A 27,812-nucleotide genomic window follows, 5' to 3' on the forward strand; every position below is an offset into this window, starting at 1 on the left:
GAGGATCTACAGCAGAAGCAGTTTGAAAAGTGTGCCCCTACTATCTGCATGATTTGACCAATTGCCATTTTAGCTTTCTACGGGCTGCTGCCGGGATTACCAATTCAAGACATATTTTCATAAATAATAAGCCTGTAGTCTATTATGATTGTGGCAGGCTGGATTGTGGATACCTAAAGGACTAATTAAGGTGCACTACCGGTACGTATGACAAGGATGTTAATACCACGGGATACAGATTCTTAGAAGATTTTGCAGTTGTGAAGTTTTCAAAGAAAACAAAGAATGACAGAATCTATCATTTCATTGCATCAAAATGCATCAAAATAAATACCCGTAAATACTAATATCATTACTAATATATCACTGCCACCATCACTGCAGTTCTTTGTCATGTTTCTAGCTCTACAGTAAATTTAAACTTAAATTTTGAAATCAAATTTTTTCAATAGGAAGCTAGCTACAGATTACCATCGATTCACTTTGACCGAAAGATCAATCTGTCTCTGCTCGTCGGGGATATGTTCCGCGGCGACTACGTCTGGCATCACGGATCCCCTGAGGAGAGTGATAATAAATGTCAATAAAAACAAAAGACTCCTCCGCACAGACGGATCTTTCTGTCTACGATTCACTGTGCTACTATTACTAACAGACTCGGGCTTCAAAGCGCAGCTAGCATGACTCGCCAGACAGTACATGCATACCGCCATTATCGGTATGTCAAAGTGCATACCCTACCGATGAATCTCCCAATGACAAAGTTAAGGTGAAATAGGACGCCAATTTCCCAGGTTTGTGCAGAATGCATACCAACGCACAGAGAGTGTAACAGCTATGCTGCAGAAAATGCATTGGGCCACACTACAATCCAGGAGGGAAGCTGCCATCAAGATAATGATGTACAAAATCACTAACAATCTCAGAGTCATAGCCATCAACAAGGACACCTATCTGAAACCAATGACCGACATCAGATTGCGGAATTACCATCCTTCCAAATATCAACCTCTCACAACTCACTCCACTAAAGATGTATATAGGTACTCCTTCATGCCAACAGCAGTAAGGCTATGGAATGCACTCCCTGCAGATGCCCTCACCGCCACATCATTGGGCATCTTCAGGACTCACACATCCGCATGTTAGCTCCACACTGGAGCTTTTTTTTTACTCGCACCATGTATAATATTTGCACAACCGTCCACCGGCATCACATACTCAAGTTTCATCCTTAGCATCATATCCAGAATTGGACTTTGCTGAGTACCGACGTAGACGTAAACGTAAACTTACATAAATTCTCATACACGGGATTAGCACGACTTTGACAGTGGCCAGTGCAGTGCGTGTGATGTGTGTGATGTGTTTTATAACTGGTAAAGTTGTATAGGCTCCTGAGTCCTAGTTCCTGGCTAGCTTCAAACAAACAATCCTCTGTCTCTGACACCCGCGACTTACATGTACTGACCACTCAACAAGCACACCAAAAAATTCAGTTAGAATCTAGCTTTTTTCTTTTTCTTTTTCTTACCGAGATTTGATACAGGATACTTGGACTTCCTTTCGCTACAGAGCTAGAGGGGACAGCTCCAGGGGTGTATTGACTCTGCACTATTTTTACGTGTTGTGCATGTACAAGAAGGCGATTGCGTAACGTCGCCTTCCGATACCATGATACGCATGTAAACGAATGGAAATTGTGGCTGATGAAGATGAAGAATGGCTTCGTCGAATATCTTGAAGAAAGATGCTCTAACGGCATTGAGGGGAATTACAAGAGAACTGCGATACATTAGGCCAAAGGTAACTGTACAATTAATACACTTTTTTAGCGTATAGCCAGTAAATGGTAGCTAACGTACGCGTAACCCAATATCAATAGATCTAGAGTTCTTTCTAGTCAATACCGTTTTATTAGTCTGTATACCTGTAGACCTGTAGTCCCACGTCTATAAATTTGTGCAGTAAATTACTGTTGAGTGCTGAAATTGAATATTTATATTGATGACTGTAAAACCTTCTGTAAATAACTAAAATACTAAAGCGCCGGAAATGCTAGACAGAAAGATCCGTCTGTCCGGAGGAGTCTTTCATTTATTTATTTATTTATTTTTTTTTTTTTGGACGTTATCTCCAAAGTCGGGGATGCTAGATGTCTTAGATGATATTCACTGATCAGGATGATAAAATTTACTGATTAGATTAGTGATGATATGGTGATATAGGTAGGGAGAGTGGATCGTATCACCGGTCCGGACGCTTAAATTCATTTTTATTTTTGTTTTATTTTTGTTAATTGCCCTGAATTCCAGGGTTCATCCCACAACAAGACAGACACCCACGAGTCATACAGCCTGCCCATCCATGCATGAGTTCGACATTGAAAAGAGGTCCATAATGTCTTATGAGTCATCCATACAGCTCACAAGTCATACAGCCCATGAGTTCGACACTAGGCAAATAAACTTAAAGCCAGAGACTCCAACTCTCCCGCTTTCGACGGGAGATCTCCCGCCGACAGCCCATTTTTGCAAAATCTCCTGTTCTCCCGCTTGAGATTTAATTTCTCCCGCCTGAAATTATTTCTTACTTAGTGTCATCGTATGTTGAAAAATAAGCCTTAGATAGCATGAGATAAAATCTGGAACCCTAGAGCTAGACCCCGGCCACAAGGAACTTCGCGCACATCAACTTGGAGTCTCCCGTTCGCTAGGTGTTTCAGGTGGGAGAATCTCCAGATCAGAAGGTGCTTGGGGTTGGAGTCTCTGTAAAGCCCATGAGTTTGACCCTCTCACTAGGTAAAAACAGCCCACGAGTTCAACAGATACAACACAAGGCTTGATAATGTGTCAGTCTCATGGGCCTTGATAACTTAGTGTCAGACTCATTGGTTGTATGACTCGTGAGCTCTGTGACTCGTGGGCTGTATGACTCGTGAGCTCTGTTACTCATGGGCTGTATGACTCGTGGGTATTGGTCTCATGATGTGCACCCGAATTCCACACTCAGTGTCTCAGAAGATGAAATTTCTGCTTAAAAAGGCAAACATACTGTAATACTAGTTATTCACAAAGTCCTGAAAATTATGAATTTTGCAAAATTATGTAAATTATTCACTCCAATTTTGAGAAAAAAAAGACTTCAAATTAATCCCTCAACAAAAAGTTATCTTTTATCACAGTGTAAAAAACTATTTAAAAATCGCATTAAAATTCAGGACACGATTTTCGTAATGGAATAATCGCTGTCTTTCACATCTTGTCCATGCACCTCGAATCACAATTTATGCCCAGATTCACTGTACACATTTGTATCGAGTGGACAACAAAGAAAATCAGCTAATGAGGCTCAAATTTTGTGAATAAAATCTTGTGATAAATCAACATCTTGTGTGAGACTCCATGGCATCATGTCACATAAACATCGCTCACGATTGCCTGCTGAACCAGCCAAACTAATCATCATCATTTAGGCTTACCTGTACATGTTAACATTGGGATGGCCATGACCGAACATGGAGTGCTTGGGCAGTCTCCTACTAGAAATGGCAAGAGTGCAATGGTTATAATAGAGCTTAGAGGGTGCTGCAAATCAAAATTTCTTGGCCTCCAGAGTGCAGGATTTTTTTGTTGTTGTTGTGTTGCTTTGATTAAATATGAATTCATCTTTTTCTGTACGTGAGCTATAACATCAGTATGAGCATGTGATTTGGCTGAAATGCCTGATTCTTACCATCAATATGTAAAGAGTAAGGCTTAAGGGGTATAGGGTTTTTTTATGCTGCTTGTTAAAAGAGATGCGTTCTTTCATGTTGCCAGAAAAGAGACTGTACATTGTATTTGGAATTCTATAATTTGGAAAATCACACAAACTCAGCAAAAAAGACTTACTTTTCTTTGTATGGCCAATGAGGTACAAGTGCCTCCAAAGTGCATGGTTGATGCAGGTACATTTATGTGCAATCTTTTGCTAGGTTGATGCTCTGTAATGTGGCATCAATTTGATGCAATTGATGTAACATAGAGCGATGTATCATTGGCCCTTGCATGAAAGTCTTCCTTAGCTTGGCAGTCTGCTTTTAGATGGTGGTCTTGAGACTGTTGTTACTAGTATCAAGGATGAAATTAGAAATGGTAAGATTTGAATTACCTTTTTTTATTCCTTCATTCTGCCTATGCCTGATCTGTCCTCTTTCCCCTTTTCTTTCCCTTTCTTTCCATTTCTCTTCTCATTCCCTTCTTTCTTTTCTTTTCTCTTTTTTCCTTTCTCTAACTCATCTCTCTCTCTTCCTTTTTTTCTTCTCCCCTTTCTCTTTCTCTTTTCTATCCATCCCCTCTTCTTTCTTTCCATTTCTCTTTTTCTTTTTCCTCCATCTCTCCTCTCTCTCACTCCTGCTCTCTTCTCTCTTCATCTCCCCTCTCTCCTCTCGCCTTTCTTTCTATTTCCCCTTTTCTTTTCTTTCCATCTCATTCTCTCTCTTTCACTTTCCTTCCATCATTCCCCTTTCTCCCTCCCCTCTCCCTCCCCCACCCCCCTTTCTCTCTTTGTCTCCATGGTGGACCATGGTATCAGACATCACCAAGAAACATGTTAGCCTTCCAGTACCTCATGGAGCAGTACCGCGAGAACCAGGTGACCCAGGAGCAGGTTTGCAGAGCACACAACGACATGTTGCACAAGGCACAGACCTACCACTGCCTGCTCAGGAGTACAAGGGAATATGAGGTAAGACCTCAAGTGACCCAGCACTGGTCCTTGTACACCATTGCTAAGTACCAAGATGTAACACAGAGAGCCACTATGCTAAAGTGCCCACATATAAATTAATGCCATATGATATGTCACAAGCATGATCAAGTAAACTGTTCACCCTGAAGGTCTATACAGTGTTTTGTATGTCAACAAATTGAAACAAAAAGTTGACTGTACATACCATAATTTTTGTTTAATATAATTGTACATTGTAGGTTTGTTTCATCTTGAACCACACTATGGACAGATAATTCATCATGGATTTTGTGAAGCATGTTATATAGGTTTATTGATTGCACACTCAAAAGTGTAGTTTTTGCTGGTGATAGTTAATGTGTAGGAGGTAATTTATGTGTGTAAGTAACGATATTGAAACCTCTATTCTTGTTAACAAGAAAAAAAATCTTCATTTTTGCTACATCCATGTAAGTATAATGCATTGTGCAATTTCTAGAGAAGTGAAATCACATGTTTAGAACCTCCTCCAGTTAGTATTACTCATTACAATGAATGATGGACCTTTGCATGATGGATGACAGTTCCATGAAAGGGAAAATTGAAAAAAAAATACAGAAAACAGCAACAATGTACAGTAGTGGACTGATTGTGTTACTTCATGTTTTCAGCTTCAGTGATTTGAGATAACTGGGTAAAGATAGACAGATAGATGAATGAATGAACGAGTGAGTGAAGGAATTATCTGATACATGAAAAGTGAGTGAATGGATGAATGAGGGAATGCATAAAACAAATGCATGGATACATGGATGGACGGATGATGACTGTGGCTGAGTTTAGTGACATCAGTGACGTGGACAGTTGGGAGGGTACCATTGATCCTTGCCCCACCACGGGCCCACTGCCCCTCCACTTTGAGAAATGTTCCACGGCCCGTGAGGGAGCCTTGCCAGTATACATGTACCTGTAATGAAAGAGAGCAAGCTGCAGCAGGGGAGGTCTTTTTCTGCTGTGAGATAGTGCCAGTCCTAATTACTGGTGCACCTATTTGTTCAAAATGCCCAACACCACCTGTAGTTAAGCACCTACATTGTAACTTCCCATAGGTGCCACACATGACTTCAAAGGAGGGCAATACTGTAAAAACGAAAATTTTTGTGCATTTCGTGCAACCAGAAACTAGCGCAAATATAAAAACACACACATATTTTGCTTGCTATATGTTCCAGTATTTCATGTCTTGATTCCACAGAATTAAAAGCGCGCGAAACTCTTCTCACCTGGCTAAGCGTGAATAATTAGTCACACAAAAATATCCACTTTTATAGTACAGTAGTTCAGTCTCCATCATTGACAGATCCTGGTGACATCATGTTGGCACACAATGTTAACCTGTTAAAGGGGAAATCCAGTTCAAAAATAAGTTAGTCTGGTTGAAAAAAAGAAAAGAAAAAAAAAGAGTAAAATCTTACGAGTTCAATGGTAAAAATTTGACTGAAATTGGATGAAAAATAAGAAAGGAAGTTATGAAATTTTGAAATTTTGTTAATTTCTGCAAAAGAGTTCTTGTACAGTGGTTATGAATATGCAAATGAGTAAGCTGACCATATCATAACCTCACATTTTCCATTGATCTTGTAAGAAAAAATGAAGAAAATTCAATGTTTCTGTCATTGAAGTCTGAAACATGATGTTATTCCTGGTTGAATAACTTCAGAAAAGTGATCAGTAAGATATATCAGGCTTTGAGCTTCAGGCATAATTGCGTTTGAATGAAAAACTTTAAATTTCAAAATTTTATGTACAAACTATATGGCGAGTCGTGAGGGGATGGCATGCTCACTTTTCCATTTGCATATATATTCATATTGACCATTGAAGAACTTCCACAAAAATTAGTGAAACTTCAAAATGTCATAACATCCTTATTTTTCATCAGATTTCGATCAAAATTTTACCGTTGAACTCTTAATATTTTACTCAAGATTCCCTATCAGACTAACTTATATTTTGACTGGATTTCCCCTTTAAGGACAGGCTGATTTTGCCATAACGCACATTTTTGATAGACACCAGCCTGAGTATACTTTTGACTAGTCTTCAGCGGGTCGGGTCAACAAAACCATTTTATGCCTGACAGAAACTGAGCTTAAACTCAGAGATTAAAAAAAAAGAAACAAAATTGCAGTGCTTTTAACATCTTGTCTGTCTTTGGAAACTGATATGTGAAAATGTCAGGCTTTCATTTGATACTCTCCCCCGTTAATTGCGCAATCACCTCATTCATGATACAAGACAATAGAAACAGATTACTTGGTAATTATGAATACTGTGATGTCCAGGTCACATGTTCTCACCTTCAACAGTGCATGTGATGCTTGAGTAAGAAGACCGATAGTAAAAGTGTAGGCCATTGTATTGCGCTCTCATTCACATAGCATGTGCAGGATTCTTTATTTTTAACCAGTGGTGATTTCAGCGGAAACACTCCCTCACCGGATGGTCAGTTCTGCTTGTTCTAGGAAACGGCTGTTTGTGGTATCAAAAAGAGAGAAAGAAGGATTAAGTAAACAAAAAATGACACCAGCATATGACTTGCAAGGAAATGGCTTTCTTTCTTTTTTTCTCATGAGTAACATCATGATGAAATAAGCTCACTTGCATTGCAGTGTGATTAGCAATATTTGCAGTAGAAAGCCAAAACATGGTGAAAGGATGTGCCATTAGTAGCACTTGGCAAAAGAAATATTGTAGGAACTGCCCAAGATTTTGAAATGATACCTTCATATTTCATACAAAGAAAGTGTATTTCTTTTCAGTGGAATAACATTAACATTGAATATGCCAATTTGCACAAGACCAACCAAACATGAGTAAAGAATATACCATTAACAATGACCAAAGGAATATGGCAGGAACCGCCCCTTAACAAAGCAACAACAACAGGTAAACCAACAGACGAATATCAGGATTTGTCTTCCATCAAAACTTTCAATGGGCTTCAGTATATGGATGACCTGTCACTGCTCTTTGTGCACAGCATGGAGAATTAATCAATAAATCATGCAGGATATGGATAAAAAGGCAATTCCTGTAAACCTTCATGCCTGCATCCCTTATGCCAAAGAGAGGAAGGCTATGTGACAATAAAGCAGGATTTTCAACACTGAGCCGAGAGCAAGCTTTTACCTTACCAAAAATAAATAAATAAATAAAATAAGATAAACACTTGTGAAGGACTGGTAGAGTTTTTAAAAAAAAAGAAACTTTGGAGATGACTCTTTCGTTTATTGTTTGAATAGTGTGCAGAGGTATCTGCCATGCACTTTCTAATGTCAGTCAAGAGTGTGACCCAAAACAGGGTACATGTATTTCAATGCCGTTGTACCATAAATTCCCCTATTGCTGAGAATTCTAACAGTGGTCAGGCTAAACACTTGCATTTCCACTCTCAGTTGTTATGATAGTCATGATGTCATTATGCAATCAGACGACAGGAAACCTTTCAAGGGATATCTGTGGTGTCCCAACCATGCTGCATTAACGCGACCTCATTTTCAAGGTATCGACCAATAACGAGCCTCTATCACTTTGGAAAACTTTCAAGAACAGCAATAGCTGCCATAATGGCATTTATGACTCGTATGTGACTGCTAATTGAGCATTTGATTTCTGTCTTGATTTCCATCTTGATATCCGACTTGACGCACAATTTCTATTTTCTGTCTCTCAGGCTCTGCAGGCAGAATATGGAAGAGGCGAGAGAACTGTAGAGGAGAGCGCACGACTGGTCGGGCTGGAGTTACCCAAACCTCCGCCAGCTGGCGAATAGACTCTGTGCAAAATCAACACAACAGCACTGTGGGTCTGTGGTATCAAGCCCCGGATTCGTCAGCCTTTTCTGTCTGACACCAAGCATGTCAAAAGGACAACACCACTTTGAGTTTCAAAGTTTACAGTGATAAGGAAAGTAGAACGAAATGAACAGAACAATGAAAGTTTCAGTAAAATGAGATGAGAACGTTAGGCTTTTTCAAAACAGTGGTAATGGTGATAGTCACATGAAGTGGAAAATTTAATTCTTTTTGTCTCCAATGGCTTGGATACAAGTCTTCCCTAAATATCTCTTTTATTGAAATTCATCGGGATATAAATTAAATCACATTGTATTTCCATCAAAATTTAAAGTACCTATAGCAAAAGAAATGAAGCATGTGCTTGTTTGTTTTTTGTTTTTGTTTTTGTTTTTACAGGGAGATTTGTAGCTGGTACATTACCTGTTGACAACTGGAAATGGCTTTTTATAAGCCAACCATGCAGAGAGTAGTAAAGGCATTAAAATCAATGCCTTGTCTAATCGGCTTGGGTACCCATAAAACTGCAAGCAAAAACAGCGTTTTGTGAAAACATGTGACTTGTTGCAAATGCATAACTTTCATGCACATGTGTTTTGTGCACTTGTTTCTTGAAATACAATGCACAGTGGAAAACCACTGTTCTGTGCATTTGTTGGACTTTACTCTCTGCATTAAAGTTGACTTGAGTGAAGAGTGGAGTTCTCCTTTAAGAGAGACATTTGACGAGCCATGGGAATGTCTGGATCAGCAGCGGGATAAGCCGGGGAAAAACAGGGAAAGGAACAAGCGACTTATTGCTCACCCAGTAAATGGGATGTGATTGTAGACAAGAAAAAAAAAGAATTTGCAGACAACGGCCGCCCCACAGTGAAGGTCTTGGAGACAGCTGAAGAAAGTGTAAAGGCAGTCTGCTATCCAAGGAGAGGGAGAATGAAGCGAGGTTGTTGTCCTCATTCTGTCTTGGTTGATGAACTGACTGATTGACCTTTGAACTCTTGTAAATAAATGTGGTCCATTTACTTCCAAGGAAGTTATATTCTACACATCTTTGATCTTCTGACGATGTTTGTCATGTGTTAAATAATTATGTTGAAGATTTTGTTGTTTGCTTGTTTGAAGGTGTGTAGCCTGGATATATTTTTCATAAAGGCATCTTAATTTCTGTGAATTCTGTGTGTAGATGGCAATGTCTTTCTCATAAAAAAACATGCTTAGAGCTGTCTTTTCCTGTGTAATGAGAGACTGTCTGAAATGTAGTACAGAATTTAACCAAAGCCCGAATATAAATGTTAATTGAGTAAAATTAAGCAGTAACAGTAGTAAAACATGTCAGTAAAAGTTTGAGGAAAATCGGACAAGTGCTTCAAAAGCTTTGGATTATTAAAGTTTTCATGGCATCATTGCTTGATAAGGAGACTACTACACTTCATGTCATCATTATGGACAATACGTACGAAATGTAAAGAAAATTCAACATATTTTCACTTTTCTAGCGTTAATGAAAGAGCACTTGATTTACCTCTTTCAGAAAGCAGGGGGAATTATATTACCCATACAAGTATATCAGTAACAAGGTGATGGAATATGTACTTTTTTATGAAATATGAAATTTTGTGGAATTCTCCCTCTATTTCCTTTTTATTGTCCAAAATGACATCACAAACTGTAGTCTTCTTATCCAGTAATGCTGTCAGCAAACCTTTAAAAGTTCATAACTTTCAAATGAATTTGGATCAATTTTCCACAAACTTTCACCTATGTGTTCTACCATGCTTTCACTCAACCCTCATTTATACGTGAGATTTGGTCACGTTTACTCTTAGGACCTCAGTACTGAAGTGAAATCTCTTTCTAGTGTGACCAGTGTGTGACCAGTGTGCGTTAAGTGTGTGGCCAGTGTATGGCCAGTGTGCAGCCAGTGTACATTATGGCCAGTGTGCAGCCAATGTGCGGTCAGTGTGCCAGGAAGGGTGGGATGATCATGTGGAGAGGAGAGTCATTACTTGCTGGTGGAAACCCTTTTGTCTGGTGCACAATGTGTCTTGTAGCCATGAGATCACAAAATGTCACACTTCCTGTCAAACAAATCATGAAACACACACTGGTACAACCACACACAGTCGCATACGTGCACACATACATACACACACACACACACACACACACACACACACACACACACACACACACAGAAGCATAACAACAAAGACTTCCTATCTGGGATCAAAACACACAGACACAACATTTCAGAGCCGAAGTACAATTAAATATGAATATTTTAATTTCTGTGTACAGAAAGCATTATTGCCATGCCTTTAGCTTAAAATTACATGTACATATTTACAAGCTTTACAATAACAGAAGTAGAAGAGTGCCAACACTACACATGTTTCAGCAGATGCTACAATTTAAGTCTATCAGTGACTGGTAGTGCTTAATTATGCACGTGGCATGCATATTAAAACTAGAAATGTCGCTATGGCGACTGATGCCTCCGCCATATTGCATGATTCCCTCAATAGGCGTATAGTACAATGTCTTCACAATGTGTGATCCACGACAGTTTCACATAACTGGCAAAATATTGAAATGACAGGTTTGTCAGAAATGTCTTGAACTGGGTTTGCTTTAATTTTCTATTAAAGAATGCAGGTACACATATATTTGGGGAATTGAGCATTTTTACTTGAATTCTGAGAGACCTTTTTATAAGTTTATGCATTGAGTAATTTCCAAGGTATGAAGAAAGAGTGTAATGATGGCACAAAATGGATCTTTTTTTAAATTTTTTTGGAGGGGGGGGGGGACATTGAAACCTGGCCTTTGACCCTTAACCTTTGACCTTTGACCTTCTGGCTGGAAATTTCCAAGAGAATCTCCATTAGGTAATGCATGTATTAAGTTTTGAAACTAATAATGCAAGCATTGCATATACAGTCAACCTCGCGTAAGTCGACATAATCGGGACTGAGCAAAACACGTCGACTTACGCGAATGTCGACTTACGCGTAAGTCGACATTTTGTCGACTTATAAATGAAAATTAATTTCCCCTGTACAGAAAGATTTGGATCACGATGCGGATCGCTACCCATATCTTACTCCTTTTGCTGTCAAAACATGCCTACTGCCATGAGCAACAATAATGTTTTAGTTCATGCATAAATCTTGCGCGGGTTAGTAACGACAACGCACAATTCCCATATCTCTAGAGAGATTTTGAGAGAGCGGGATCGGAAACCTAGGCCCGTTTCTAGACACTTAACGTTTTAAACTTGATTTGAAATATCGAAGGCAAATTCCCCAAAATTGCATTAAACTTTGCGATTTAAATTCAAATGCGTTGCTGGGAAGATATGGGTGTGATTTCGCATGATTCTGTCGGGATTATTTTTCAGTGCCGACTGAGTTGAAATATGTGTGATTTTCCTTCCCTAAGTCGCCATATTTTTTTGTTCTGCTTAAATTTGTATTGCCATACTCTGAAAAGGAATTGTTCTCGCGCTCCGATTCGCAACATTACCGCTCTGTACGACGCGGGCCCGTCTGAAATAAAAAGAAGAAGAAAAGTTTGTTCATCCGAAAACGACATCTTTCGGGCTACTATAACCTTCGTAAAAAACAAACCTCTTACCATTGTCGGACTAATTTAACTTTGTATTGAGATTTAAAACTTCGGCATAGCGAGCTTTAACAATAATTCGTTATCATTTTTTTCATTGACATTTTGTGAAGCAGCATGCTTTTCGGTAGTTTGAAACGTGTAAATGTTGCGATGTCTTTCCCCTGCAAATGCAGACTAAGTTCGGTCATGGCGAAATTTCCGTTACGAAATAAGAAATAATGCGAGACTTTTCAACAATAACGCACTTCCGTACATTTTTATGCGTTTAAACGCAGTTTCTAGTTTCGGACAAGAACCGCAAGTCTTTTCTGCAACGCTCTTGTGTTTTAATTACAGCGTTGCTTGTGATTTGACGGACTTGCATTTGATTTTTTAGAGTTGCGTTTAAGCCCAATTGAGTTTAAATTTCATACAATTTTCTAGTTTTGTGTGATTATCAAACGCAAGTCTTTTCAGCGTTCCGTGTGATTTGATGGACTTGTATTTGATTTTCAGAATTGCGTTTTATCTGTATTTTTAATTTTGCTTACGATAAGTCTTTCAAACAATAACACACTTCCGTAGATGTTTAGAGATGCGTTTAAACGCAATTTATTTCTTATAGTTTCGTACAAAAACCGCAAGTATTCTCTGCAACGCTGTTACGTTTAAATACAGCGTTGTATACGTGATTTGATGGACTTGCATTTGATTTTTAGAGTTGCGTTTAAACGCAATTGAGTTAAAAAAACTTCCCTACAATTTTCTAGTATCGTGTGATTATCAAACGCAAGTCTTTCAACGTTCCGTGTGATTTGATGGATTTCCATTTGATTTTTAGAGTTGCGTTTAAACGCAATTGAGTTTAAGTTTCCTACAATTTTCTAGGTCCGTATGATTATCAAACGCAAGTCTTTTCAGCGTTCCGTGTGTGATTTGATGGACTTGCATTTGATTTTCAGAGTTGCATTTGATTTGTAATTTTGTTTACAAAATAGAAAATAAGGCAAGTCTTTTAAACAATAACACACTTCCGTAGATGCGTTTAAACACAGTTTCTTATAGTTTCGTACAAAAACCGCAAGTCTTCTCTGCAACGCACTTGCGTTTAAACACAGCGTTACGTGTGATATGATGGACTTGCATTTGAGTTTTAGAGTTGCGTTTAAACGCAATTGAGTCAAAAAAAGTTCCCTACACTTTTCTACTTTCGTATGATTATCAAACGCAAGTCTTTCAGCGTTCCGTGCGATTTGATGGACTTGCATTTGATTTTTAGTGTTGCGTTTAAACGCAAGTTGAGTTTAAGTTTCCTACAATTTTCTAGTTTCGTGTGATTATCAAACGCAAGTCTTTTCAGCGTTCCATGTGATTTGATGGACTTGCATTTGATTTTCAGAGTTGCGTTTAATTTCTAATTTTGCTTACGACATTGAAAAAGTAATGCAAGTCTTTTCAACAATAACGCACTTCCGTAGATGCAAAGAGATGTATTAAAACGCAGTTTACAGTTTCGTACAAAAACCGCAAGTCTTTTCAGCAACGCACTGGCGTTTAAATGCAAAAGTTGCGTGTGATTTGATGCACCTGCATTTGATTTTTTTTAGTTGCATTATTGGTTGCATTGTAATAAATCTTTTTAGAAAGGGCCCTGGTTTTAATACCGCTTCGGAATAATCAACGTTAGAATATTCGGATTTACAACTATTTCATGTTCGGATATTGAATAACTACTGGGACATGTAAGTGTACAAAATTTGTGTTATTTGAGAAAAACGAGAGGGAGAAAAGGGGTAAAGTGAACTGTCTTTGGTACTACATGTAATGCTCCAGTGTAAATGAGTGTATGTCCTTTCTATATTCTGGCATACAAGACAATGGACGCATGGCGCGAACGCTACCGCGCCGTACACTATAGCGAATTACCGAGTAGAAACGCAGCGAATCGGAGCGGGAAAACAATTCTTTTTCAGAGAATGGCGATAAGATTTTGAGCGAAAAATTATGTCGACTTAGACGAGGGAATTAACACGTATTTCAGCTCAGTTGGCACTGAAAAATCAGGTCGACTTACGCGAGTTGTCGACTTATAAATGTCGACTAAGACGAGGAAATTTTCAAGGAATAACAAAGGCAAAAATCGGGACTTTTTTATTGTGTCGACTTAAGCGAGTTGTCGACTTATGCGATGTCGACTTAGGCGAGGTCTACTGTACTAGTATATGAGGGAAATAGTAAAATTTTGAGGAGTTGACCTTGACCTTTGACCCCTGACTATTGACCCATGACCACTAAATTCCCTAGATAATCCCTGCCAGTCAGTACATGCGTATGTACCAAGTTCCACGAAGATACATTGAACCATTTGCGAGAAAAGTGATATTGCAACATTTTCACCTAATCTTTGACCTTTTGACCTTTGACCTAATGACATGAAACTCTCTCTGGAGAATCTTTGTGCAGGAGTACATGTCTACACTAAGTTTCAAGAAAATACTTTTGGGCATTGCAGAGATATGGGGGAAATTGCAACATTTGTAGCATTTGACCTTGACCTTCTGACCTTTGACCTCTTGCCAATGTCACTAAAATCGACTCAACTAATTGTCCCATCATACATCATCCTTGGACCAAGTTTGGTGAAAGCTGCTTCATCCAGTTTTGAGTTATCACATAAACAGATAAATCTTAGGATTTGACCTTGATCTTTGACCTTTGACCTCTGTCCGATTTCACTGAAAAACCTAATTAAGTAATTGACTCATCATACATCATCCTCCAATAAAGTTTGGTGAAATTTGCTCTATCCAGTCTTGAGTTATCGTGTAAACAGATACAATTTCATGATTTGACCTTGACCTTGACCTTTGACCTTTAGCCGATTTCACCCAAAATCTAATCAAATAATTGCCCCATCATACTTCATACTTGGACCAAGTTTGGTAAAATTCCAGTAAATATTACTCAAGTTATCGCGTAAACGAAAGCGGACGGACGGACGTACGGACGGACGGACGGACGTACGGACGGACGGACAACCCGAAAACATAATGCCTCTGGCACCACTTCGTGGCGGAGGCATAAAAAGATCAATACATACCACAGTGACATACCCAGTAACATACACATGGACTTAACTGTACTATCCCACATACATGTATGGCTGTGCACTTGTACACTTTCTCTTTTGTGACATAATGCTGCATAGAATATATGTTCACTTTCTGCATCATTGGCAACAGAAATATAACATAATACAAACAAACACTACTTTGTATCTGCACATTCATTTCTCTAAAAACATTGATAGAATATTTTACTGTCATTTATGCACATTTGGAATGAAGGCCTAATGCTCCTTTTTACAGAAAAGGCTGATAGGGAACACTACTGTGCAATTTGAGAGGTATATCCATGAATCTAGTCCTACTGTTTACTCAAGATTCATTTTAAGAGCAAGGAAGGAAATTCCTGTGTGCTGCGCTTCCCTTTGTTACTGGTTTTCCCCACAATGAGGTCAGCCAAGTGGGTTTTGTCCAAGCAAGGCTAGCAATGGGGGATAGGCTTAGACTTACAGTAGCTGTGTATTATTTGCTTTATAGAATGTTTCTATACACTATCATTCATTGAACTTTATGGGTAAATACCAGTCAGCTACAATTTCTACTTGTACTTGCTTTAGAAAAAGCCGAAAAGAAATGTTCCAAACACACTGCACTGAATACGAACTTGTTAACGGTATTAAAAAAGGTGATTGAGCGTGCATTTGTAACGGAGGGCGCATTGCTAAAGTGTGGAATTGTGACATCATTGAGCATGACTACGGCAAGCCACAGTCACGCGCGTATCTCTGAGCAATCGTTAGTATCGGTCATTAGTATGCGGTCAGTGGTGAAAAATTATGGCCGCTGTGCATGTTAGGCAAAATTGAAGAGTGGTCACATGATTGCTCTCAGCCAATCACTTGATTAGGATCCACATAACCATTTTACAATTGATTAAAACTCTGTTGGCGTGAATCATTAAACCTATCGTAGCCATGGTTAATGCTACCCTGTATGAAAGCAATAGAATTCTCAAGACAACAGAGCTGAAAGATTCAACAGCCTGGGCAGTCAAATCATATACAAAGAGAGCTACATCACATCAATACACTGTACATACTGCAAAGTGGATATTTTCACACAAGTAAAAAAAGCTGGTCCACATTACGGCTGCAAGTTCACTCATGCTATAGGACTATAGCCAACATGAAGAGGTAATTCTAAAAATAGCAGAGCAGTTCTACCCCTACCATACCTGCCTTGAAATCCAAGTTGTAAGAAAATGTTGCAAATAACAAGCAAAAAAAAAAGAAAATTAAAAAAGAAAAAATCAGTTTTACAGTAGGCCTACTTGTATATACACAGTATATGCACAGGATGCTGACCAATGTGCCCATTGTCCATGAGGCGACTAAAACTCACTGTCGAGCAAGTGATATGAATGGTCACTAACTGGTCAAGAAACATCTGCTCAGAGTACATGACCCTTGTCCATCGGGTCAAGTGGGATTCATATTTTCTGTATTGCTGTGATATAAACATTAAAAAATACAATTTGCACAACTACATTGTATTTATCTATTCTCATGAATTGTCTATCAATTTAAAATTGACAAATTCAAACAAACAGGAAGCACCATTTGAACTAACAATGATACAGGAAGTAAACTAAACATAATTACACATGTGAGAGTTTGGAATGCAAAGCTTTCCAAGGAGAGAATTCCCCCAGTCTCAAATTCCACAAAGTTGGCACCATGAGCAAAACAACAGTTCAGAAAAAAAAAAATTAAAAGATAAATACAATTAAAGTGTAGATAAAACATGCAGGAAGAACGGTACAGTGTACTGAAATAAAAGAAAGTTACTGTACACTTCTCATTACACACTGTGACAATTTCACAGGAATGCCAAGATACAGTGTGTAAACATATTTGAGAAGAAAAAAGGTTCACGAAGAAGATTTAAAGAGAATCTTAACTACAGTATTAAAGACTAACTATACTATACATGAGATTTTCATCACTTCTTAATAAACAACAGAGACGACATGCACTGAAGGTCGGCATTGCGCAAGTGCATTACATCATAATCTTCAAGGGATATGAGCCATTTCCTGATTTTTTTAATAATTCAAATTCATTTGCAAAATTGCATGTCATAGGCTATAAATTTTGCACAAAATTTCGAGCATTATTGTCCCACACCACACAATATTCCAAGTACATTGTACATTAAAACAAACACAAACACAAGTACTTGTGTGGCTACTTAGAAATTAAAATACATGAAACCTCCTGCACACATTAAAAAAAAAAAAAACTTCTCCTGTTTATATGCTATAATTCACATTGAGAGTTGAATGTTTATAATCATTGTTATTAAACAATGACCGCAGGCTAAATAGGTCATACTCGCAACCCACCTTTGTTTGAAATAACTGCTCTGCAGTTCACAAGTTGGGACCAAAGTCCAGTAAACACAGGACAACCAGGTGGTTCCGTCATGTGATGTGAGGAACTTTGCGCACCAAGATAAAAATTCTTTAAACCTTGTGAATCTTCTCACTCAATGTAATAAATCTAACCACTAAGGACAAAGGTCCTATTTGAACAAGACCTGCATTTATCGGGACGATCAATGCCAAATATAAGTTCAAATTACATGCAACAAAAAAACAAAAATTGTATCAACCTTCAGTTCGATGGCTGATGCAGTGTACATGTCTAATCACATCTACGACTTGATTCAAAATATTTTCAGTCCAGTGGCACAGATGTTATTGCTCTTTATCCAGCAGATGTGATCTCATTTGACCCTATTTTACAAAATGTGACCTGTTGGATTGGAATACTGACAGTAATATGAACAGACTTTGCACTGTGAACTGGTTGCTGTATGACAGTGGAAGTCAGAGCCTTGTACCACAGAGCGACCCCCTTCCTACAGAGAAGATTATTTTTCAAACAATGACAGCTATTCAGCAAACAAGGGATAATACTTTGTCATGTGCGAACAGATACCGGCATAACTTGCAGAGATGACCTTAAGTAGTTGTCCCGCTTCAACTGCATGTGAGCTTTAAATATTTATTGATTTAATAAACTTGTAGGTGGATTCAATTCAAAGTGAAGGTGCTGAAAAGATCAAAAAGTTGTGATGTAGCCCTTTTGACCTAACCCAGATATATCAGACTACAAGCTGTCACATTTTTGTTTAAAGAGTCAAATATGATAAATCATCCACTGCAAACATGAATTCACATTCATTTTGAGCACAAACACATACATGTACGAATGTCGTGAGTTAATTCACTTCAGCTAAATGTGGATGTAAGGCTATGACCAATACAGAAATGAACTTTTACCTTCCATAAAAACAGTATCACATCTCATTTTCAACCTTGATGAAACTTTTATCATTTTGTTTATTCTACAAATTCCACAAACTCTGCCCCAAAATTGCCTTTGCTGTTGGAATTCAGTGAAATGTCTGAACCCAACCTACACGTTGTGTACATATATTTGACAGTGAGGAAATGACAGTTTTCCCTGAATTGCTCTTCACTTTCTTACCTTTTTATACTCTGTGACACTTAAACTTGAGAGTTACCTTGGGACAAAGACACAAAATTCCTGCACCCAGTTTCATGTTATTATAGTGAATAGAATGGCACAGTGATCCTACCTTTAAAATGATGGCGCAATTAAAAAGCTACTGCGAGCCTGTTCCTTTTCCAGACCGCGAGGTGCAGGCCTATTTTGACGGCAGTTTCCTTTAAAATCCTGTTCTGGATCGGAGCCAAATGTTGGTTGAACCAAAGGGTACATGGACTGAATTGTTCTCTTCACGCATGTGGGAGGACAAACAATATCATCCACTAATTCCCCTTTCCAGCAGGACTTTCAGTTTCTCTCAGTAATCTAGACAACACTACAAAGTACAAGTTTCTACACTGCGAAATTTTCCCAGAGTTGGATCTTGACCTGCTTAATACAGACAGAGAAAGTGAGTTCAATCACCTTCTACACTCTAGCCATTTTGAAACCATGTGACAAGTCTCAAAGTATGCTGTACTTGAATGCTTTCGATGTTGGCTATTTCTTACCAGAGGCATGTTCTAAAAGTGTTCCAGCTTCTCAACTACTACCATATTCAAGAAAGGAAAGAGTGTGGATTCTGAAAAAAAAAACAGAGATCATGTACAAAAATTCCACACAATCTTGAGTCAACTGCATTATATTTGGGTAGGTTTCTTGAAAATCAACAATAACAGTGACTGACATTACATCCAATTCTCTAATAATCCCCCCAAGGTTTTGGGTGAATATGAATTACAATATATTCTTTTACAATGTAAATAACTTTTTTAGTCAAAACTGCCCCCCCCCCAAAAAAAAAAAATAAATAAATAAATAAATAAATAAAAATATAAATAAATAAATAAATAAAAATAAAAATAAATAAATAAATAAATAAATAAGAGAAAAATACAAGAGATATTTTAGTCCATGATATAAGAACTCACAAATTTCTTCAGGCCATAACAATAAAACCCTTCTCAATAGCTACAAATCCACACACGTTCAAATTGCATGTTTTGCTATTGCTTAGAGTTTCTATCAAACTTGTTATACACTGTATCGATTGTGAAAAGGTGGAAGAAGAGAATTTCACAAACTTAAATCACATTCATGACTCATGCTCAAAGGCAATCTGCCTTCTTATTTGAAGGTAAGAAGTGAAATGCTTTTACAATGTATAATATCTACCTGGTACCAGCTTTTGCCATACGTTATCATGATAAAATTTTAAAGCTTCATAAGAATTTCACATTCTAGCCATTGTTCATCAAGTGTCATCGTATACCACTGTATTGAAGTGATATATCTGGATATTTTGCATACAAGGGCATTAAAACAACAAGTCAACCACACCCACAACCATTAAACACTTCCCAAAGAGCTAAAATTAGGTCCAGTAGTGACAATGGTTATCACAACAAACCACTTATTGCACTTTGCATGTAAGTCACATAAACATACATGTACATATTGCTACACTGATACCAAATCAGTCTCTCATATACACCGGTGTTTTACAATTCTTGTCTCAAACTGGCGAAATATTCATATACATGCAGAGACTCAAACCTCAAGCATAGATCTCTCACACATGATATCCCCCCCCCCCCCCCCGCACATTTAGAACGCACAAAAATGTGCACAATAGCCACACATCACAAGTGTAATAATGCCCCTTGCAGCCCGAGTCCAGGGTTCTAGGGTTACAGATGCTCTTTGGTATTATCTTAGCCTTATTTTTTCAACATACAGCTGTAATAAGACAAAACTAGAGTTTGGCAGAAGCCGGCTAGATTTTTAAGCTGGAGAAAATACATCTTAAGCAGGAGAATGGGAGACATTCAGAAAATGGCCTCAAAGCCAGAGATCTTAAATCAAAAGCAGCCAAGGTGAAGTCTCTACGCATGCTAGCATGCATATTTACTGACATTGAGCGTTGAAAAAAAAAAAAATATGTCATGAACAAGGACCTAGAAACAGAAAGGAAAAAAAATGACTGAAAATTTGACATGGTAATAAATCAGTCATTATAGGCTCTAAATTTGACATGCTAATAAATCAGTCATAGGCTCTGATAACAACATCACTCCCTTTACAACAACAATACAAAAGCAACTGATGAGAGATGTAACATTAGTAAAGATTTTGGTGTAATCTCAACACCACTCAAATCCAATGTATTATTCGGCACGTGAGAAGCAAAGAGAATAATGGTGAATGTCGGAGGAAAGTCAGGGTACGGATCCTTAAAGTACAAAGAAAAACTCCCCATAACAGATTGAGCACTCTATAAAAGTGATCCAAAGTTCCCTCTGTAAAATCTAGCTAAATCATTGCACGTGATGAGCACGAAGTCTCCTACAGTACCTACAAAAAGACAAGAACTTCCCAAGCATAGAGCAAACACTGATGTCTCTATCATAACCACGCACAATAGTTTGCACTCGAGAAATATTTGCACACACTTCACTCTGACATTGACAGTTGGTCCAGGGCCTTGCACAGAAACTTTTCCATCACACCACTGGTACATTGTTTGAATATCTGTACAAAAAGAGAAGCAACCTCTACTATGCCTTTCAAGAATGTGAGACTTACATGTAAAACTGCTTTGATGTACTCAATAATGAATACTTCCTACAGCACATGATAAAATACTTAATGTATCATTATAGTATATACATAATGGTTACAAAAACACCCTTCCATTTTCACTGGTACTCCCATCATAGATAAAACATGTCACTAACTCATCCTCCAGTTACTGTATACGCCGTTATTTTCGCGAATGACGAGGTCATAGACATTTTCGCGAGGTGTCGTTTTCGCGAGTTGACGCCGACGCTTACGTTAATGCTCTATCAACAAAGTGCATGGAGATAATTTCGCGTGTTGTTAAATTCGCGATCCAACTGCAATTCGCGAAATGCGCGAAAATTAAACCCTCGCGAAAATAACGGCGTGTACAGTATCTGAATGGATGTACATGTATGTGGCAAAAAAATGACCTACAGAAGAAGCTACAAGATGTACTTAAGAAGATGGGTAGTTGGCTTTGAGCTTTGATATTCACTTCCAAAGAGTGATAACGGGCATGGATCCACATTCCTTTTGACTTGCACCAGAGTGCATGCCTCCACTTCCTGGCATGAAATATTTCATCAAAGCAAAGACGCAAGAGAAAGTCCTCTCCTGACAAAGCTCAACGACGCATTTCACTTTACAGCAACCTTGTAGAAAAACAAAACAAAACACCAGTCCTGCACTTCGTAAGCATACAAAGGATGTGGGATAGGATGATTAACATATCCTGACGGTCCCCACTTCATCAAAAATTCAAGCTCGTGACATCAGAACACACATAGACTTCAGATACCTGCCAGTCACTAATCAAATTGATGACGCATATTTTTTTACAAAACCCGAAATAAAACAACGATCAAGGCTACTAGCTTGTCTTTCTTGTAGCCGCAAAAATACTGCAACGGTTCCTCCTCCAACCTCGATGATCTCTCATAGCGATGTAACATTGCCATTGGTGACAAGCTCCTTGCCCCTCTGGACCAGTTCCGATACCGGATCGTCCACCTTTCTGTCCAGCCATGCCTGGATTTCCTCCACATGGAGTGTGGACTGTAGGAAGAGGTGGACCGCTGCATCCGATAGGAATGACCGCTCAGCAACAACTCTGCGTGGAAAGACAAACGAGAGATGGATCAATTTATTTTTTTACCACCACTGTTAGATTGTAATTCATATTCTACATCCCCTCTCTAAAAAACTGTTTTACAACAATTCGTATGTGAGATACATTGATAAAACCAATACTGGCTAAGCACTTTAGTCGCTGACCGCTTCTCTTTAATGTCTGGTTATCTGATCGTTTATTAAACTTTTAGAATAGCAGTCTTGAGTGAAGACTATGTATCATCACACAACTGTTTTATTCACCACTACAGCTCATAAGGCTTTCATGGCAGTAGTAACTGGTAGAGCGCAAACATTATACCAGAACATACACACAAAAGGGTGACAGAAATCTAAATTTAATTTTAAAAAAAAAGAAGAACTAAGATTACTTGAACAAAATGTCATATCAGTCTAACAGAACATCTGTTTTCATGAAAAAAGAGAGGGGGGGGGGAAGAAAGAGAACTGGTTGCAATCAATTCCTACAGACATTTTGCTCAGCATAAGAAATGTCATTTAACATAAAAATATATTTAGAAACGATACTTCAAGGTTCTCTCAATTAATTCTAACACTTTCACATGAAACCCATTACCAAGTCTGTAATTAGCCCTGTTCAAATTTAAGAGCAATTTGGCATAAAGAGGCTGAAAAAGGTTAGTTCAATATGCATAAAAACCCTTTGAGCTCCAGATAAACATGAAGACAAGAGATGTCCAACAGAACATCCAATACTACAAATTTGTACTTTAACATTATCACACAATAATATTCTCAATGCAACAGCTTTAAGACATATTACAACTTGAGTTTAATTACTCACTTTTCTAAGAATTCCTGAAGACCAGCTCTTCTCGTTTCAGCAAAGTCCTTGTCAAAGAGGTTAAGAAGATTTCTTGATGGAAGATCTGGTATTTTTCTGCAAATGAAATGAGAAAATAACATCTCAAAATACAGTGAAATGCATAGTTCTCAGGTCCTTAACTTTCTGGACAAAAACACAACAGAGATCATGCGTTAAGATATTCAAACAATGTAAAACTGTACATGGTAGATGAAAATATCAATTTGTAAGTTGAATACTGAACGTCAGCTGTGTAGACACATACACGCAGCTATACCAGCCTAATGAGGGTATCTATAAAAAATGTGTGTGGGAATTTATGCATATGGTAGTGTATTAATGATTGTAGGGTCATGATAAGCACAACTTTGGCATGGTTTGTGAGACCCTCCCATCCCCCCCCCCCCCACCAACAAAACAAACACACACAAACACACCCTCATTAGCAATTAACACCCATAAATCCAGTATCTTATCTGTACAGAGCAACAAACAGCTGACCACAGCTTGGGTAAAGATAACTTGTTTGATTAATAATCAACACAAATTAACAGAGAAAATGTTGGTGTGTTCTGCAAAGAATGTATATATCGTCGCTGGGGTGACAAGACCTCGTATCTCAAAAATGTCAAAAAAATTTTTTTTAGCTTAATGGTCAAATAATGGGTCAAGTGATGTCCTGGCCAAATCCCAACTGTCTTACTCCAAAAATGAAGCCACCATGACATGTCAAAGAGAAGGCTTTCCCATTCACTATAAACTAGTGCTTTGGCCGCCATGTTTTTTCGCTCTCCTGAACATTTGACATTTTTGAGATACGAGGTTTTGTCACCCCAGCGACGATATGTTCATTGTATGACAAAGTTCTATACCTATAAGACTCCTAAAATTTGTTCAAGATAGTACAAATAGCAAGCCATCCCACCGATTTGTCTCTAATCTTTCTTTGCCTTTCTCTGTCACAGACCAAAAATGTACTTCATATTATTATAGCAATCTGAATTTTGCAAACTATCATGAGAAGATGTAAAAGCAGAAGGGGGAGTTTACAGTAAATGCGACTTTTAATGACAGCTTGTAAGGTTGATATAACACGTCATTGAATTTACAGTAACAATGAAAGCACACAGCACATTTCACCTCCATGGAAGCGGCTTTGGGTGACTCGGGACACTAGATACAGAGATCGGTGTGAAATATCTTCACTTCTCTAGACCGGAAAGTGGTTTACGTCTTTAAGCTTAATTTTACACACTTAGGCTTTCCTGACTTCAAACACCATCACAAGCCCCGCTGTAGCAAGAATTTGAGAAAACATGTACAGGAAGACTACGACATTGGACACAGGAACCCAGGGTTACATATCCTGTGAATCATAGTTTCCTTCCCAAAGGTTGCTGCTTTTAATGAGCTGGCCAGCATTGGCCAACGACGGTGGCAACATACCTCCTGATGAGCGAGCAACTGCTGACGAGACGTCTCCTCAACCAGACGAAGTCAGAGTACGTCCTCCAGACACACGACGATGGGAGGTGGAAGGAGATACTGGTAGACTGTGAGACAAAAATCAGGTAGAGAAAGAGCAACCGTTCTCAAAAATGAGAGAAAACGTCAGCGATATAGGACTGATGTGAGCCATACACAATACCATGGCCTCAAAACATTGCAAATCATGTGAGTGTGCAGGCAGGCACTTGCATGTTGTTAATAGTAAATACAACTTAGAAATGTCTACATGCACCGGCAACACTTCAGTATCAAAAAGCGAAAAATATGGGATAAGAATATTTTGGGTAAGCAGCACCTAATACCAAGCTATGTCATTTACTTTGTAGATCATCTGTAAATATATGCTTCTAAACTGCACTATCTAAAAAACATAGAATTTGTTGAAATCCAATCTTTGCCCTTGTCATTGCCATCTTGTTTTCTTTTCATTAGGTTGGCCACTGATAATGAATAAACATGCACATGAACACATTTTATGAGTTTGTCTTTGTTTTACAGTGTACATACAAAAAGGATATCCTACCGGGTCATTTCTTATCCATGATTTTAGGGCACTGAAAGGGCAACATAACCGCTGAAATAGCACATGAAATCATGCAACTAATTCTTTATTTTGATTTTTTATCACTTTGACTTGAAAACACTTTTCATTTTCTACAGTACAATCACTGATTACAAATTTCCCACGGATGTAATGATGTTCAACAAACAGAAGCCAACTTGTGTGTTGGCGGTTGCTTAGGTTCTGTTAAAGACATTAACTACAGGAAATACATACGAGGGGATTCTGGCGATATGGACTGTACAACGTACACATCAGTTTTTGTCCTTTCTAAGAAAATAATTTGCATTGTGTATCTCTGCTTCAAAAAGACAATCATTCACTGTATACATCCATGTACATTGTAAGTTGGGTTCAAGACATGATGACTGCAGTCATATTCAATCACTATTTGTTTCATATACTTCTGTTACTGCAATTTTATTTAATGCTGCTCGCACACAAAAACAAAGAAAAGGAACTTTACCTCGATAACAACTTTGTACATGGTAGATTTAAATCCCGAGCTGTCTGTTGCCGTAATCATTTCTGATACTTGCACAACTGTCTCTGTCTGCAAATCAACAAGAAAAAGTGATGCCATACTGAATCTCAAAAGCATGGTGTATAAGTGCATGTCGGACAAACAAAATAGTTTACATAAAATACTGCATCAATCAAAATGTTCCCTGAAATTATAAGTTGATGAAATAAACAAAATGAACATGCTTTCAGTTTAATTTTTCTATTTCAAATTCTTCTTCAAAGATGGATAATGTCTCACTTCTTTATTCTTCAAATTAACACCACACAAACTTGGACCAAAGAACAAGATTCGAGCAAAACAGAATCCATCATGGCTACCACATACTAATAGCTATTAGTGAAGCTGCCATACAGGATGTGAGCTGGTCTCATACTTTCTTTCTTTTTTTCTCTCTCTCTCCCTCTATCACAGATCCAAAACAGGCTCTTACCAAGTACAACTTGCATTTAGTGTTAAATGATCATCAAAACAAAGCTAACTGAGGAACTTGAGGTTTGGCTACTGTTTCATCTTAGTACACATTTTGTACATTAAAGGTTCATTGACACATTCATGAAAAATGGATTTGCTGAAAATGAAAATGTTGTTTTCAGGTTTTTGTTGGTCATATTCTCACCTTCATTTAACAAAGTACATTGTACAACATATACAATTCCATGCATCACAGAGTTATAATTTGAAAGGTAACAGCAAATACTACTGGCCCTGCAGGCGATTTTCACTTCCTCTAAGTTGGAAAATAAAGTGAGAAACTGGAAGAAAATTTCACTTCAGTGCGCTCAATCAAAAATACTATGTGTGTAGCTGCAGTAAAGTTTGATAAGCATACTGCACAAAAGAAATAAAAGTTACTCAGGTACAATGTCATATACAAATGTACAATGTTGTAACTAAAGTCTTACAGATGGCACATTATAAACATATCTAGTTGAACATAATGTACATGTATAACTGATTTCATCAAATGCAAAGATACCTCATGGAAATGGACTATCCTTTATGTAAATGGCATACTTGTATAGTCAGGATAAAGACTGCGATAAGAAATTGTTGGGCATTGCTGCTTTGATAATTAATTTACGGCGAGCCTTGCAAATACTACCTGTATGTACAGTGTAGAATGAGTAACTATTGCATATTTTATGGTGAATAAATGTGTAGTGAGGTGCCCACACCTTGTCAGGGGTCTTAATACCGTCACCCTGCTTAAAACTGTTACAAGTGTACTGAACAAAAAACTACAACTACTGTATGCCCGGGACTGTGTTCAGTACACTTGAAACTTGGCAGGGTTACCACAACCAAGCAAACTGTGGTGAAAACCGAACAATTTTTCGTGAAGATATGAAATTTATAGATCTGACTGTATAAGTATCATCAAGGTCACCCGCATGTGTCTTTCACATGCTTTGTCTATGGGAGCATCACGGTGATAGCTGCAAATTTCCAGTATCAATCAGTGAACTTGTGGTTCTATTGGAATCTTCAGCATTTTTTCCTGTATGTGAGTGGGGTTTCATAGAATTTCAGTGACGAAATGTGATTTAAACATGCATATGACAAGGTGCGGCGGGTCACTCAACTATGTATTTACTTCCAAAGAAAAGGCATAAATGCATATACATGTACAATTGTAGATCTTCAATGAAATTTGCAGAATCTGTACCATGTTGTGTACAGTGATAAATAATATTAATAGTAGTCTCATAATAGTCATAACTTTTCGATGGCTTTTAAGTGTTCTACGAAATATTGCTGGCTGAATGCTGCATTCACTCAATCCAGGTCTTTGGGGGTTTCATTCCCCTTTCACAACACAACAGTGCTTATTTGCACGAAATTGAAACATTATCATATCATACCATCGTTATTGATGACTG

The 27,812-nt window shown here is 38.1% G+C and overlaps 2 protein-coding genes across 2 annotated transcripts in view; one reads left to right on the top strand and one right to left on the bottom strand.

Annotated features, from left to right (window-relative positions):
* The first annotated feature begins 1,696 nt into the window (after positions 1–1,696).
* Positions 1,697–8,632, top strand: LOC139736490 (protein FMC1 homolog). The gene is made up of 3 exons (XM_071647241.1): positions 1,697–1,806; positions 4,576–4,728; positions 8,447–8,632. Exons 1-3 carry the CDS (start codon positions 1,723–1,725, stop codon positions 8,543–8,545), a joined length of 336 nt encoding a protein of 111 aa, XP_071503342.1. The 5' UTR covers positions 1,697–1,722; the 3' UTR covers positions 8,546–8,632.
* Positions 8,633–21,416: 12,784 nt separating this feature from the next.
* The window catches only part of LOC139736492 (uncharacterized), a 6,997-nt gene continuing 601 nt past the window's right edge, over positions 21,417–27,812 (bottom strand). The window contains exons 2-5 of the mRNA XM_071647242.1: positions 25,873–25,959; positions 24,782–24,888; positions 23,315–23,410; positions 21,417–22,489 (exon numbers count right to left, since the gene is read on the bottom strand). Coding sequence (XP_071503343.1) covers positions 22,315–22,489; positions 23,315–23,410; positions 24,782–24,888; positions 25,873–25,959 — 465 coding nt within the window. The 3' untranslated portion in view covers positions 21,417–22,314. The remainder of the gene's footprint in view (positions 22,490–23,314; positions 23,411–24,781; positions 24,889–25,872; positions 25,960–27,812) is intronic.

This window comes from Diadema antillarum, unplaced genomic scaffold (assembly GCF_040938485.1).
Source record: "Diadema antillarum isolate AM-2024a unplaced genomic scaffold, OU_Dant_1.0 seq00000649_RagTag, whole genome shotgun sequence".
Taxonomy (NCBI): domain Eukaryota; kingdom Metazoa; phylum Echinodermata; class Echinoidea; order Diadematoida; family Diadematidae; genus Diadema; species Diadema antillarum.